General features: G+C 42.2%; 1 protein-coding gene across 1 annotated transcript in view; it reads right to left on the bottom strand.

Annotated features, from left to right (window-relative positions):
• Positions 1-15,978, bottom strand: part of AK9 (adenylate kinase 9) — a 2,653,312-nt gene that overhangs the window by 1,650,363 nt on the left and 986,971 nt on the right. Inside the window, exon 16 of the mRNA XM_044066804.1 lies at positions 7,198-7,358. Within this exon, the coding sequence (XP_043922739.1) occupies positions 7,198-7,358 (161 nt within the window). The remainder of the gene's footprint in view (positions 1-7,197; positions 7,359-15,978) is intronic.

The raw sequence follows: 15,978 nt of genomic DNA, 5'->3' as shown, positions 1-15,978 counted from the left end.
TGTTTGGTGAAGGTATGGCGAGAGGACCATGTAGCTGCTTCTAAAATAGCAGCTGTATCCAAACGCTTGAAAAAGGCCCCAGAGGAGGACACTGCCCTAGTGGAGTGTGCCTTCACTGGAAAAGGAAGCCTTCTGCCATGGGTTGTATAACAAAAGGTGATGGTTTTAGATATCCAAGAGGATATGGTTTTCTTGGAAACGGGGTGTCCCAGGGCTCTTGGGTGGTCGGAGACTAACAGCCTGTCTGATTAACGGATGGGTTTGGTCTTAGCCAAATAGTATATGAGCTGTCTGTGTACATCTAAGGAATGAAGTATCATTTCTGCCAGCTTTTGGGGTGAAGGGAAAAAGGTTGGCAGGTTGATGACCTGATTCAAGGAAAGTTCATTGACCACTTTGGGCATGAAGTTTGGGTTGGCACATAAACACACAGACCTGAAGTTCTGAAACCCTTCTGGCTGAAGTAATGGCTACCAAGAGTAAATTTTTCCAAGTACAGTGTTGGACAGACCAGTCTTTGGCTGGCTCAAAGGGTGGGAGAGTCAACTTTTCCAGTACAAAATTTAGATCCCAAGGAGGCGGAATGGGCTTCCTTGGGGGTCTGAGGTGCAGAACCCCTTTTAGGAAAAACATAACTGCTAACCTAGATGCCAAAGGTGGTGTGAGTGGCAGGCATGCAGAGATGGCAGATAAATGGATCTTGATGGAAGAATAAGATAGTCCAGACTTCAACAAATCACACAGGTAGGACAATACCACTGGAGGTTCTACTGCCAGTGGTTGTAAATTGTGTTTCTGACACCAGACAGAAAATCTCTTCCACTAAGAAAGGTATGATTCCCTGGTAGTTGGTTTTCTGGCCTCCTGCAAAACCTGAAGCACGTCCTCTGTGTATAGGTGTCTGAAGGGAATCAGTGCCCTATCACCCATGTGTAAGGTTCAGGGTGGACAGTTGGGGGTGTAAGAAAATTCCCTTCTTCTGTGTGAGCAGGTTCATCCAGTGGAGTTACTTGTGGTGATTGCCCATGGCTAGATGAAGTAATAGGGGGAACCAATGCTGCCTTGGCCAAAAGGGAATCACCAACCAGATTTGAGGTTGTTTTTTCTGAATTTTTAACAGAACTTTTTGTATGAGAGGGAAGGGGGGACTGCATATGCTTACATCCCCTTCCAAGAGAATGAGAGAGCATCCACCCTCCATGCTTCGGGATGTGGTATCCTGGAGCAGAAGGTTGGAAGCTGCCTGTTCATGAGGGAGGCAAACAGATCCACATCTGGAATACCCAAATGATGGACCAGGTCCAGGAACACATCCCTATTTAGCATCCATTCATGAGATAGAGTCATGTTCCTGCTTAAAGAATCTGCCATCACATTGTTTGCTGAAGGTATGTAGACAGCTTGGATGTTGACTTGTCTCTCCAAAGCAATTTCCCATGTTTGCAGGGCCAATCTGCACAGGAGACAGGACCTTGCCCCCCCCCATTTGTTGGTGTACCACAGCAAAGTGGTATTGTCTGTGTGCCACTTCAGTGTGCCTGGTAGAAGATGATCTTGAAAATTTGTAGGGCCAATATCAAGGCTCTCATCTCCACACTGATGTGGTCTTTCTGTTGAGTGAGGGTCCACGAGTTCCTCACTCGAGTTCCTCACTCTCCATTCTCTCAAGGTTGCTCCCCACCCTGTGTCTGAAGCATCTGTGAAGAGGTCCTGCTTGGGGGGGGGGCAGGGGTTGTAGGGTTAGGCCTGGACTGGCCTGAATCTGAGCTATCCACCAGTTCAGTTCCCTAGCAAGGCATGGCAGCATGGGGACTATGAACTCCAGGGGATGAAGATGTTGCATTCAGATTGTTCCCAAGTACCACTGGAACTTCCTCATGTGAAGCTTTGCCAGGGGTACCAAGGGGATGGTGGAGGCCATAAATCCCAGGAGTCTGAGAAATCTGCAGGCCGAAAGGGCTTTGAGGGGAAGTACTTCCATGAAATAGGAAGTGAGTGCCACAATTTTTTTCTGGGGAAGACAGGCCATCATTTTTCCTGTTAGGATCCAACATCTCAGGAACACCTGATCCTGTGTGGGTACCAGGGATGATTTTTTGAGATTTATGGTGAAGCTCAAACTTCTCAATTTGGAAATAGTGAAGTCCAAGTGTTGTAGGGCCATTGTAACTGACATAGCCTGTATCGGGATATCATCTGGATAGGGGAAGAGTTGGATTCCCCTTGTCCTGGCAAAGGCCATGACTGGTGCAAGGCATTTTGTAAACACTCTTGGGGCCGTAGAGAGACCAAATAACAAAGCATATAACTGAAAGTGTGCAGTTTCCACTGAGAAGCGGAGGAATTTCCTGAAGAGGGGATGGATTGGGATGTGTAAGTAGGCATCTTTTATATCCAAGGATACTAAGAAGGCCTGGGGACGAAGCGGGGGAAGAAGGGTAGGAAGAGTTAGCATCCGAAAGAAGGGAACCTGGAGGAAGGTGTTGAGATGAGACAAATATACGATTGGCCTCCAGGGCCCTTCTTTCCTGGGGACCAGGAACATCATGGAGTAAAACCCCTTTCCTCTTGCATGTGTAGGGACATCTTGAATAGTTCCTTGTGCAAGGAGTTCCTGAAGAACTGGAAGGAAGAAAACCAGTTGGTCTCAAGGAGGTTGAGGGATACCTTTGGGAGTAGGTTTGGCCTCCCATGTCATGAAGTATCCCTGTTTTATTATAGAGAAGACCCAATAGTCCTGGGTAACTTGATTCCAAGCAGAGATGGATAGACAGAGAGGGACGCATTGAAAGAGGGGTATCTGGATGTAGTGCCCAGTAGTCACAGGCTACCAGGCATACCAGAAAAGGCTGTTTGGGAGCAGGGGAAGAGGGACCAGACCTGGAAGAGGGCTGTTTGCTGGAATCCTTTTTGCTTTTTGTTGGCATCTGTCTGACAGGCCTTCTCACAAAGGAGGTCTTGGCAGGGTAGTTTCTTTGAAAGCGTGGAACAGGGGAGACAAAAATGTGTCTCAGATCCTGTAGTTCCTAACTCTTGACTTGAAGGGCCTGCTGCTGTACCAAATAAATCTTTGTTGTCAAGGGGTGCATCCAGTAGTTTTGACTTGATGTCATCAGGGAGAGACTGCAATCTAAGCCAGGTGTATCTCCGGATGACAGACCCAGAGGTGGCAGCCCTAGATGAGGCCTCTACTGCATCATAACTGTACTTGATAAAGTGTTTGGTTACCTGAGTGCAGGAATTCAAAAGAGTAGATATTTTAGCCTTGGCTGGGGAGTCAAGGAGTTCCCCCAATTGTTTAGCCACATCAGCCATCAGAGCCAGGGAGTATTTGGCCTTGTGGGTCTGGTAGTTGAAAGCTCTCACTGCCAACATAGCAGAAGTGTATACTTTTTTCCCTAGGTGCTACATTAATCTACTCTCCTTATCAGAGGGTAGCAGGGAGGTGGAATGGAGTAACTTAGATGTTTTGTCTGCAGCCACAGTAATGACTGATGGGTCTGCAGAAGGGGCTTTGTAAAGAAATTTAGACTCATCAAGGACTTTGTAGAACCTGTATGAGCAATTGGGTGTGGGAGGCTGGGAATCTGTTTTTTTTAAGCAGCCAGGAAAGCATCCAAGAAGGCAGGGTGCACTGGAGGTACAGCAGACAAGTTAGGGGACTCCATTTGTAAAAGTTCATACATAATACCTCTTTTGGGCCTACCCGACTCTCCTCACCAGATTTGACTGGAGAACATCGGCTCTTAGACCCCTTCAAATTCCAATGGAACCGAGAGGTCGCAGTAGTAGTCAGGCCCAAATATCCCAGAGCAGGTCTCGGCACCAATGATTCTGCTATAATAGGATCCAGGCACTCTGGCTCCAAAACCCCAGCATGGGTTGGAGGAGGAATCGATGAAGGGGAAGTGATGTTTTTCAGCCCCGAATCCCTCTGGTCAGAGTCGATAGTATCTTGCCCAGTGCTGGCATCTGTAAAAGCCTTTTCACCACATGCTCCATATCGTCATCTGAAAGGCTTCTGGAGGATTGAGAGGACAGGATTGGAGACCTCACTAGCTGCAGCAAAAGAGATCTCAGAACTGGGGAGACCAGTTCCAATACAATGGACCGGCTCTGAAACTGAAACTGTGTCAGCCCCAAAATTACAATAGGAGCCGAAGAGGGGGATTTTTCGGGCCCGAAAGCCTTCGGGTCCGAAGATGATTCCTTGGAAAGTTTTTTTCATCGGTTCTGAATGTGGAGCAGCAGAAGATGTTCTCTTCCCCAATTTTTCAGATCTAGCAGAAGGAGATTTTTGACTAGTTTTAGAGAAACTCTGATTCCCTTTTAAAGACTCTGAAAATGGTGTCTTTAATAAGCCTCTCACTATCAGTTTGTTCCTTCTTTCTGTCAACACCCTGGAACTAAATGCATGACAGAAGGAACACGATTCCAGTAAGTGGACAGCACCTAAACAATACAAGCAACTGGTGTATCCATCAGTTAGTGACATATTTTAACTGCGCTTATCATTTCTTAAACCCTGAAGTTTTAGATTCCTTAGGATCCTTAGACACCCTATCTACAGTAAATACAAAACCAATCCAGTAAAGTCAACCAGAAAAAACAACACTATTTTTCTGTTTTTTTTTAAACAGACAAAAAGAAACTAACACACAACCAACTCCACATCCTAGTATAGCACATTGTAGGAAGGAGCAGTTCTCTAACTAAAATGAACTGGCTCCTACTACAAAGAGGGAGAAGGGAAAGAAAAGAGAAGAAAGCCCTCTAAGTTAAATGGGCTGAAGGGAGCCCTCTAACTTAAACGGACTACCCAACAGAAATAGCTCTCTAACTCAAATGAACTTGGAAGCTGGGATAGGGAAAAGATTCAAACAGGCCTAGAGGAAGAACAACAGCCACAAGAAAACACAGCAATAGTAATGAACACTCTAAGAACTACTAAATAGTAATCTGTAACAGTCTAAATAACTAATTGCAACAACAGGTACAATTTTTTAAATTTGAAAACTCACAAATAAAAAAAACAATTTCCACTTAGCTAGAGCCTGCATGGAAGCACCTGATCTTGTTTAGTGGCAAACGAGATCTGGGTAATCTTCCCTAAACATGATGGGATATGGTGTAGCCACAAGCTGGAAGAAGTCCTCGAGCTTTTGTATAGATCGAGTCGGAACCGAATTTCAGTTCCGAACCCAACCAGCAACGAATGAAGGAGAGATAGGGCAACATAACATCTAAGATTTAACTGACTCCAGTAGCCACAATCAGACAAATACATGCACCAACAGTCAAACCAATCTTAAAGTTCAGCAGTGACAGAAATTCCAGATGTAAACAACTAATGGTAACCAAGCTAACGTAACATATTTTCTATAGAGAACATTATGAGCAGCCATTTACCACTGTCTTTGACTCCATTTTAGGAGAAATCCTTGGAATAGCAGAAATGAAAGTGGAAATGTTGGAGCATATATACATACCAAATCCAAGGTTATGGTATCTTGGAGTGTTCCCTTAATCTGAGGTATAGTTTTAGTTTAGTTATCCGTCCATCCATCCATCCATCCATCCATCATTTGTTGACTGGGATAGTCTCACTAGGCTAGTAGCCTCTTTTCACGGGAGACCCAAGGTGGTATTTATACTACTAGGGGAAATATGGTCAGGGCATTGTGGAACTCACACTACTCTTTTCGACAGGTGCCTTGGGATCTTTTATATACACATGAGCTATCACAAACTCAAGCAGAGGTCTAACATCTCATCTGAAGGATGGGATGCTCAAAAGTACAGCACTCCCCTTATGATGCAATACAGTGTCAGCAATCCATTTCCTGGTGTGGGAATAGAACCCACAACCTTCTGCACCAAAGGCAAGTGTACTACCTGATGCACCACTTACAATGGAGTTCATAGACAGACATTTATGCATCAGAGGTGAGGAGTCATGGTTCCCCCCATCAGGGGCTATGGTATGAATGCTTTAAAGGTATAGCAGCAAATTTTGGAATCCAGTGGGGTTTTATCTGGATTAGTTTTTAAATTGTCAGGACTCAAAGAATCTGGTCTTATACTCCTTACAGGGAGTCCCTCTTAAATGTACTATCAGCAAAAAAACACAATTATTTTTTAAGATATTTATGCATTATAACAAATCAATGGCATTCATCTATTGGTCAACCACTATTAAGGAAATTGTCTTTCAGGAATTCTTTCATACAGGAGTTATGCAAAAAACACAAGTCCTGTTCAAAATCAGCTAAGAGAAATGGAGATTGCTAGAGTTAGCAGTTTGGCACACTCTGTACCCAGTAGGTGACAATACTGTCACAGTCAGTCAGTCAGTCAGGGGGCTCAATCTACTGTGCAGCAAAACTTGCTAAAGACTGCTCCTTGCAAGGGATTAAATGCCTAAATTACATGAGTAATAGTAAAGATATAAGTGGACGAATTCACATATGCAGATGTTACACTGTTCAACATTATGCTCCTTGCCCAGAAGAAAGTGACTTTATCTAATATTAATTCTAACCAAAACATTAAGAAAGTGAATGCATCCATCTGACAGTTTCAAATAAGTAATATCTTTAATCAGTCACAATATAACCATTGTACCAAATCACTTAAAATAGTAGTACATGTAATTTAACTTAAAAGAAAAACATGTAAATGTTTTAACTTTCTGAGCTACCAGGTAAAGAAAAAAATAGATTGAAAACAAAAAGCATGCATACCCTTTTCAAAGCACCAAAAGTAACTAACAGAGCTCAAGATAAATCTCAAACTGCAAAATATTCAGAATGCACTAACAGTTCTGATAGATAGATCAAGCTTCAGTCCATGGGAAGAAAATCCTGACAGGCAGCATCCAATTGTAATAAATATTGCACACATATCCTAAAGTCTCACTCAGCTGACCATCTGACTTGCATCATGACATATATGAGATTATGATCTAGCTAAAATTACAAATAAAATTACTAGATGTGGCAAAAAAAAAAAAAAACATATATATATATATACATATACACACACACACACACACACACACACACACACACACACACACACACACACACACACACACACACACACACACACACACAACACTGCAATAGACCAGTGTAATACCAGTTAACCCCCAAGGTCTGATTTTATGTTTGCCTTTGTTTCTTGGAGTCTGCTTACCTCAAGAGTTTTCTTTAGCTCTTCAATGCACACATCAGGAGGTAGTGTGATAGGGACCTGTAGCACACTCTTAACAGCTTCCGCTATCATAGCTTGCACTTCTGGGTGGTATTCAGTCACCTCTGGCATTACTGACTTTACTCTGGTAACTTCTGTACTCCCTGCAGTAGAATCAAAACTTAAGGGTGATGTAGTAATAAGGATACATCACAGAATATCAAGAGAATATCAACACACACACACACACACACACACACACACACACACACACACAGACAAACACACATTTAATTTTTTGCTCATATTGTCTTTAAAGACTCACATTTTTCTCAATAGCTAACCAAACAAAATCTATTTTCAGGGTAGTATGGTTCTACTTCCACCAAAAGCCATGTTAGAATGGCCACCATTGCCACAATACTATTGAGAATACAAGAAATTACAAACCATTAATTACTTAAACAGATGCAGGGTCATTTGCACAACACAGATGATCAATGTACAAATACGTATATTAAAAAGTGCAATAACCTGAACATGCAAATACCTGAAAAATGATAAAACATCCATAACTGTTTTCTTCAAGGCACTTAGCATAGACTTTTAAACTAAAACCACAATAAGTATTTAAATTGTTTAGCATCACACTTCATCAGACTGGGGACATTACAATTATTTAAAATTAATTAATTTTTAAACAATCACATGAGATTTACTATCACATTGGCGCTCACACTATGTGCGATCAACCAATGAGCGAAATTCAGGTAGCAGAACCAGAAGTGTGATTACGGCATTGTCGAACTTTACAATAGCGAACATTTGCTATAGCAAGGTTTGACAATGTAGTGCAGATCTCACTATGGTGGGGATAGGGAAATTTACCCTTTCCTCAATGTAGTGTGATCTCGGAGTTTGTATATATAAGTAAGGGGGGTGTGGGGGGAGCAGCCCCCCACATGGGGGGTGCAGGGGGGCTTGCCCCCCTGCAAAAACCTGTTGTAGAATGTTGGGTAGATAGGAGCATTTCAGTGTAGTTGACATGTTCGACATTTGACTTCACTGAAATTTTCGGTTCGGCATTTACACTGTTCATTGTTCTGATTTCCGAACATTTAGTTCGGACATCTGTACATTTGAGCATTGTACTGTCGAACATGCAATAGTAAACCGCACATGATGATATCATATGACTTCAATAATAAATATTTTATTTTTTTCAATTTACATTTACAATTAATTGCATCATTCAAATGTGGCAAAACACATGCATTCAAGTATATCTGCCAGGTATATTTTTTCTCATCAAGGAAGCTTTCTGTGTCACCTCCCCATACATCCATTTGCAAACTGTCAAACATATAAAAATAAAAAATGTTTACAAACAGATCACTGTGATAAATATCTAAATAAAGCACTATTGTTATTATCAGTTATTACTGCAAAACAATGCCCATAGATTATTTTGTTTAATTTCCAGACAGTCCATTCTATATAAAAAGCAGGGTTTTATTGTCATGACAGATACATTTTAATCCATGTTTTACCACGTCGGAATGATGCAAGTACATTTACTGTTTTAGTAGATTTTCAAAAGAGAGGACCCTATTGCTGTAAATCATTACAGCTGGATTATACCTTACTGGTATCTATCTCATCGTGGCATAAGTTGTAAAAGTGTGGCTTCTTCTCTATGTAGTACAAAGGCAGACCTCTCAAAGAGTAGATAATGATGGAGGTAAACACAAGGATTCCTTATTTATTCTGCATTGTGTTACATCCTCTTTGGTTCTTTCAGCCAAACCTTCCCATGGGGAATAAATTATTCTGGTAGGCAAATAACCATCCATATGAATAACTTAGTAAAATGTATATTATGCCTATTATGCTGTCAGTAAATGCACATATATGCACTAATATTTTCTAAAGTAGTACTTAAAATTTTTGCCAAAGCAAACAGCAGAAAGAAATTAAGACATATTAAAACACCTTATAACTGCTCCCTTGAACACATAACTTTAAATCCATCTACAGTAGTTTTGGAATAAAACTGATATGCCACAGCAAATCTGGTAACTAAAATACTATGAACAGAAGTAAAGTAAATTTAGTATACAGTTGTCAGACTTCAAATAGATGTTTTAAAGTTGTTATATAGCATGAAACAAAAAAGCCCCTTAAGCAGGTAGTAAATCTGGGTAATAACTTACCCTAAGAAATATTAGCACTGATATAAACAGTAATAAAACTTGAAGAAAGAAATATTATCATCATCATCAGCAGCAGCAGCCCCCTTTTTCCCATTTTTTTCTATATGGGGTCGGGGTATATTGTTAACTGTTGCCAACTATCTCATTTCAGTGCCACACTCCTGCCTGACTGTTGCATATCTTCTTTCACACAAGCCATTCACCTCTTTGTTGGACATCCTCACTTCTTCTTATCTTCTTCCTGTCTGTCCCAAATCTTCCTCATCAGACTGTCTTCTGCTTTTCTGCACATGTCCAAACCACTGTAATCTGCTCTTTTTGATCTTTTCTGAAATTTGAGCTATTTTGGCTTCTGTTCTTATGTCCTCATTTTTTCGTCTGCTCCACAGTGTGTATCCTACCATCCTTCTCATGCACTTCATTTCCATCACCTCTAGCTTCTTCAACTGTTCTGCCTTTACTGCCCAAGTTTCTGTACCATACAGTAGTACTGGTTGCACCACTGTCTTGTACGCCTTACCTTTTGGTTTCTTTGGCATTCTTCTGTCATAGACGACACCTGACAGTCTACGCCAGTTGGCTGCAGCCCCTCTGATTCTAGCTTTGACCTCTTCATTCAGACTTCCCTTCTCCTCAACCACCCTGTGACACTTCAAACCCAGCTATCTGGAAATTTGTAACTAATTCTATGTCATTTGTGAATATTGCTATGATTTATACAGAACTGTATATTATGTACTGAGCTTCAAGAATGTAACCACAGAGTACCCTACTGGAAAAGAACAGAAACGTATATAAGCTATATACCTGTGCAAATATATATTTTAATAGTAGAAGCTGGAACATACAGAGTTAACTTGCAAAACTTCAAGAAAATAACTTGGAATCCAAATGTTTTATGATCGTGTTATCTCTCAGTTTCAATGCAGCAAGCAGACACAATGACTAGAGCTAGAAGTTTTTCTATTGTCTTGAAAGTAATTTTAATCACTAGTTTAAAATGTAAAGTGCTTTATTGCTTACTAGCAGCTGCACATCTGAGAGATATGTACTTCTCACACAGAGACGATAAAATTCTGTTATCTATTAGCCTGGGAACTGAAGGTAGGCGACAAAGAGTTACGTCATACAAGCTGATCCAGCAGTAATGTTTGATAGTAATTTAATAACTCTCTCACAGAAAGACTGGGCATTTTGTATCTTGTCTTGGACATAGAAACATCCATTCAGCGCTTCTGCCTGTGTGTTGCTCTGTAAGTAAGTCTAGGGTACAGTAATTGTGCTTAGATATAGATAGGAACATTGTAAAGATTAGTTTAGGTGTTTTCTATATTTATTTGAGACTGTCCTGCGATGTTGTTTTAAAATATATCCTGTGATTCTGAACTCTGTGGTTACTGTGCTGATTGAGTATTGTCTTGTTTGTTTATTATTTATTATTAAATATATTTAAACCTATCTTTATGGCTGATATTTGTGAGATATATTTAAGCTCTTAGCGTACTTGCATATGTATTTGGTGACACTGTACAGGGCACTCCTAAATAGCCTTAGTATTGGTCACACTTACCATTTAGATAATAGTAACATTGCTCAGTAGGATTCATCACCCTTTGTAAGGGCCTTTAAGTAGCTGCTAAGTAGGCACTGATGGCAGTAATAACTATCTTATAGCCTGGGCAGAAGGGTACATAGCTAGTAAACCTGTGTCAGCCTTCCCCAGGTGTGTGTGTGTATGTGTCTGTATATAAATCAAATCTCAAAGTGTGTGTGTGTGTGTGTGTGTGTGTGTGTGTGTGTGTGTGTGTGTGTGTGTGTGTGTGTGTGTGTGTGTGTGTGTGTGTGTGTGTGTGTGTCAGCTACATGGGCAGGGATACAAAGCAGGTTGGACAGAGAGGGTACTGGAGGGCTTGGCTTGACCACTCAACTGAGATCTTAACCCTATAGCTGTGCCAGTGGGGAGTCTTATTGGGGATCTGGAGAAAGAGGGAGAAACCAGCCCCCAGACTGACTGTGATCTCTGTGTGCTCTTAAAGGAAACTGTACTTTACTGTGTGTGTACTTGTCATCCTCCCAATGTGTACATCCCTCAGTGGTGCTAGTGGTGAGGATTGAGGCTCCTTGTTTACTGGGCCAATGCAGGGGAGTCACATATTAATTTTTTGGCAGTGGTGGGATATCCACAGCACATCTTAATTGGTTCACAGTGGTGAGTTAGTCACATCACATATTAATTGGCTTGTAGTGCTGTGAATATTGAATTCCTGTAGTCTGTGTGCAGTGGTCATTGAAGTTGTTTGTACTCTTAATAAGCCACAAGGTGAACATTCAGAGTTCATATCACAATTGTTTTATTTTTTGTTAGCTTAGTTAGTTAGTGAGAACAGGCAAGCATGTCAGCAGAGGAGTATGACAAGCTGACAATGAGCCAGTTGGCTGAGATGCCAGGCTAAAGGACTGGTGCATGCCAACCTGACTAAACAGACATGATTGCAGCTTTAGTCACAGCTGCATCACAGAATAGCAACCATGAGGACAATCAGACAGGCCATGGAGATATACAACTCTCAGGAAATGGACAGCTCAACCTTTCCACAGAGGACTTAAAAATACATCTGGAGTTAAAGAGACTTGGGTTGGAAGCCAAGCATTTTATAAACAGAAGCAGCAGAGAGACTGAAATATCTGGATGCTGAGGAAAATGAGAAACTGTGATGTCTGCAGGTTGAGGAGAATGAGAGGCAGAGGCAACATGAAAAGGAGATGTTGACTCTTTGCCAGAATCCTGGAGGTAATGGGGAAAGGAGTAACCAAACCCCAGAAGCAACAAAGGTCAGTAAATTTCTTCCACAATTTACAGAGGGGGATAAAAAGAAGTTATGTACCTACCATAACATTCCATGTTAGTTGTCTTCATCTTGCCTTCCTTCTTGCTGTTTGGGTTCGGAGCCAATCCTTGGCTCCGACTCAGCCATCTTCTATAGTTTGAGAGCTGTTTACTGGCTCAAGGCTACCCCTTATCCCAGAATGCCCAGCATCAGCTACTCAGATCTCGTTTGTGATAGCGCACACTAGACATAAGTAGAGTAACCAGTTACCTAAAAACTGGTTTCCCAATACACCTAAACAAGGAAAGAGTCATAAATTACCTGGCATGTGAAGTAATAAAAGATACCCAGCCAGTGAAAAACAAAAAGGAACTCCTCTCAATCCTCTAGGAAGGGGGAAGGAGGGAGGGACACAAGAAGGAAGGCGAGATGAAGACAACTAACATGGAACGTTATGGTAGGTACATAACTTCTTTATGTTAAGTTGTCCATCTCGCCTTCATTCTTGCTGTTTGGGACAGTGTCCCTAGCACCTAAAATCCTGGGTGGCTCATTGGAACAGACTCTTCAGAACAGTAGAACCAAAGGAAGCTCTGCTCTGGGAGACCATATCCACCTTGTAATGTGAGATAAAAGTGTGAGGGTTTGCCCAAGTGGCAGCTGCACAGATTGAATCTATGGGCAACCTAGAGTGAAAAGCTACAGAGGTGGCTAATGCTCTAGTAGAATGACCTTTTGGTTTAGCCGGTAGCTCTTTATTTTGTAACTGATAAATAAAGGCAATAGTATTAGATAACCATCTGGATAAGTTCACCTTAGAAACTGGAAGGCCTTGTTTGTTGAAAGTATAAGAAAGAAATAACTGGTCTGACTTTCTTAGTTCCTTAGTTCTATGGAGGTAAAAACACAATTGTCTGTGCACATCCAATTGGTGGAGCTTGTATTCTACCTTGTTGCTCTGATTGGGAAAGAAAACTGGGAGATCTATGGATTGATTTAAATTGTTCTCTGAGCAGACTTTAGGAATAAAGGATGGATTGGTCCTCAGAGAAACTCGGTCCTTGTGAAACACCAGGTAAGAAGGACGAATACATAGTGCTTGAAGTTCTGAGACATGTCTAGCTGAAGTGATAGCAACCAGAAAAAGTGTCTTCCAAGAAAGAAATTTCAAGGAACATGGTGCTGCCGGTTCAAAGGGAGGCAAAATTAAGGAAGATAAAACTAAATTGAGATCCCAAGGAGGAGGAGGATCTCTAACTGGGGGTCTAAGAAGAGATGTTCCTCTCATAAAGGCCTTGCAGAGCTTATGAGACATTATGCTAGAGTTAAACGTACCAATATGAAAATTAGAAATGGCAGCTAGCTGTACTCTAATGGTAGCGGAAGCCGCAGCAGACTGAAAGAGTTGTGCTAGAAATTCAAGACTTTCATGGACTGGGGCTGAGAAAGGATCCAAATTTCCAGATTCTGCCCAGTAAGAAAACAGTTTTCATTTACTAGCATATATTTTCCTCGTAGTAGACTTATGTGAGGAAACAATAATATCACAAACTGCTGGGGAGATATTGGAAAGCCTGGCTAAGGTTGGAAGTGGAGTAACCAAGCTGTGAGCTGGAGAGTTTGAAGGGATTGGTGCAACCCGCCTGATTGACGAATCAGAAGATCTGGAACCAGGTCCAGAATCCACGGTTGATCCAGAAGGTAAAGGTGCAGAAATGGGAACCATATCTGTCGAGGCCAATATGTGGCAATGAGGATCATTTTGCAACCCAACGATTTTGCTTTCTGTATGAGTCTTGGTATTAGGGGAAAAGGGGGAAAGCGTAAAGGAGTCCCTGAGGCCAATTGTGGACTAGGGCATCTCTGGGTATATGACCTGGAAGAGGAAGTAGGGAGAAGTAGCTGCTGCATTTGTTGTTGAGAGGAATGGCAAATAGGTCGCAGCAAGGCTGTCCTCATTTGCGGAAGATAAGATCTGCAACTTCCTGATTCAGAGACCACTCATGAGGCATGAGAATAGCTCTGCTGAGCCTGTCAGCTATAACGCTGGATTTCCTAGGGATGTGCGTTGCTATCAGAAAACGTTGGGAGGAAATCACCCATTGCCACAGTCTGAGTGCTTCTTGACACAAGGGGTAAGACCTGGTCCTGCCCTGTTTGTTGATGTACCATACCACTGACATATTGTCCATTTGGATTGCAATGGTCTCGGAAGGAAGAGAGTCTTGAAGGGCTTGCAATGCTAGGAGCACCGCTCTCATTTTTAGGACATTGATATGCAGATGGTACTTGTGAGGTTGCCAAGTGCCTTGGACTGTCCCGCCTAGATAATTTCCCCCCCCCCACCCTATCAGGGAGGCGTCCATGGTCACTGTGGCTACCAGAGGGGGTTGTATGAAAGGTCTGCCCTGAATTACTAGTGGGGAGACCATCCACCAAGAAAGGTGCCTTTTGCATGTTTCTGTGATCAGGATCATGTGAGACATGGGTAGCTCCTGGAAAGACCACTGTGTGAAAAGAAGCCACTGAAAGATTCTCATGTGGAAATGCACTAATGGGACAAGAAAAATGGCAACTGCCATGGAGCCTAGAGCCTGGAGAACATATCTGACTTGAATCCTTTTGCTCTGCATTAGAATTAACACTTGTTGACGAATAGTGGAAACTCTTTTCTGTGGTAATCTTGCAAACATTTATTTTGTTTTTAATTCTGCTCCTATGTATGTGATAGACTGACAGGGCAACAAGGCAGATTTTTTGAAATTTACTGTAATGCCTAGTTGAGTGCATGATGTGATTGTATAATCCCATGCCTCTAAGAGTTGATGCCTGGTGGTAGCAGTCAGGAGCCAGTCATCTATATAGGGAAACACCTGGAATCCTTGACGCCTCAGGTAAGCCGTGACTACTGCCATACCCTTGGTGAACACCCTGGGGGCTGAGGTGAGACCAAAGGGCAGAGCTCTGAACTGGTAATGACTGGCCCCTACCCAGAAGCGAAGAAATCTCCTGGAGCGTCTGTCCATCTTGATATGGTAGTACATGTCCTGAAGATTTATCGAGCACATCCAATTGTCCTGACCCAGAAAAGGAAAAATAGACTGCAGTGTCACGATCCGGAACTTTTCTTTTTGTACAGATTTGTTCAATTTGCTGAGATCCAGTATTGGTCTCCAGTCCCCTGTCTTTTTTGGTACTAAAAAGAATCTTGAGTAAGTTCCAGATCCTAGTTGGTCTGCAGGGAATTCTTGAATGACTCTTTTTTTCTAGCAGTCTTGAAACTTCTGTGACTGCTTGATCCCTTAGATTGGGTGGGACATCTGGGATGGGCTTTTTTGATTCTATGGGGGATTGATGGAAGGGAATTTTGTAACCTCCGGATATAATGGATAGTACGCATCTGTCTCTTGTTATATTTTGCCAGGCTTTTGGGTACAGCAAAAGTCTTCCCCCAACTGCCTCCAGAGGTGAGCAGTCGGGCAACCTTTCAGGAATGCTGGAAGGGCTTGGCAGAGAAGGTTTCTCTGTCACCCTGGTTTTGCTGTCCCCCTCCAGCATGAGGACGGCATCTGTTATTGTTGTTTCCCCCTCTGCCCCTGGGGAAAAAATCATCATGTGTGTCAGGCAAGGGTCCCTGGGATTTTTGGAACCACATCTTTCCACTCTTCTGACCCTTGGGATAAGGTCTGGAAGGTGTGGAAAAATGGACTCCCACAGCAGAGAGAGTCTTGCCTTCCTGCTCA

Source organism: Protopterus annectens, chromosome 1.part0 (assembly GCF_019279795.1).
Source record: "Protopterus annectens isolate FY-2018-M chromosome 1.part0, PAN1.0, whole genome shotgun sequence".
In the NCBI taxonomy this organism is placed as follows: Eukaryota; Metazoa; Chordata; order Ceratodontiformes; family Protopteridae; genus Protopterus; species Protopterus annectens.
The sequence above is the reverse complement of the archived record's forward strand: the minus strand, read 5'-3'. Positions and strand labels throughout refer to the sequence as shown.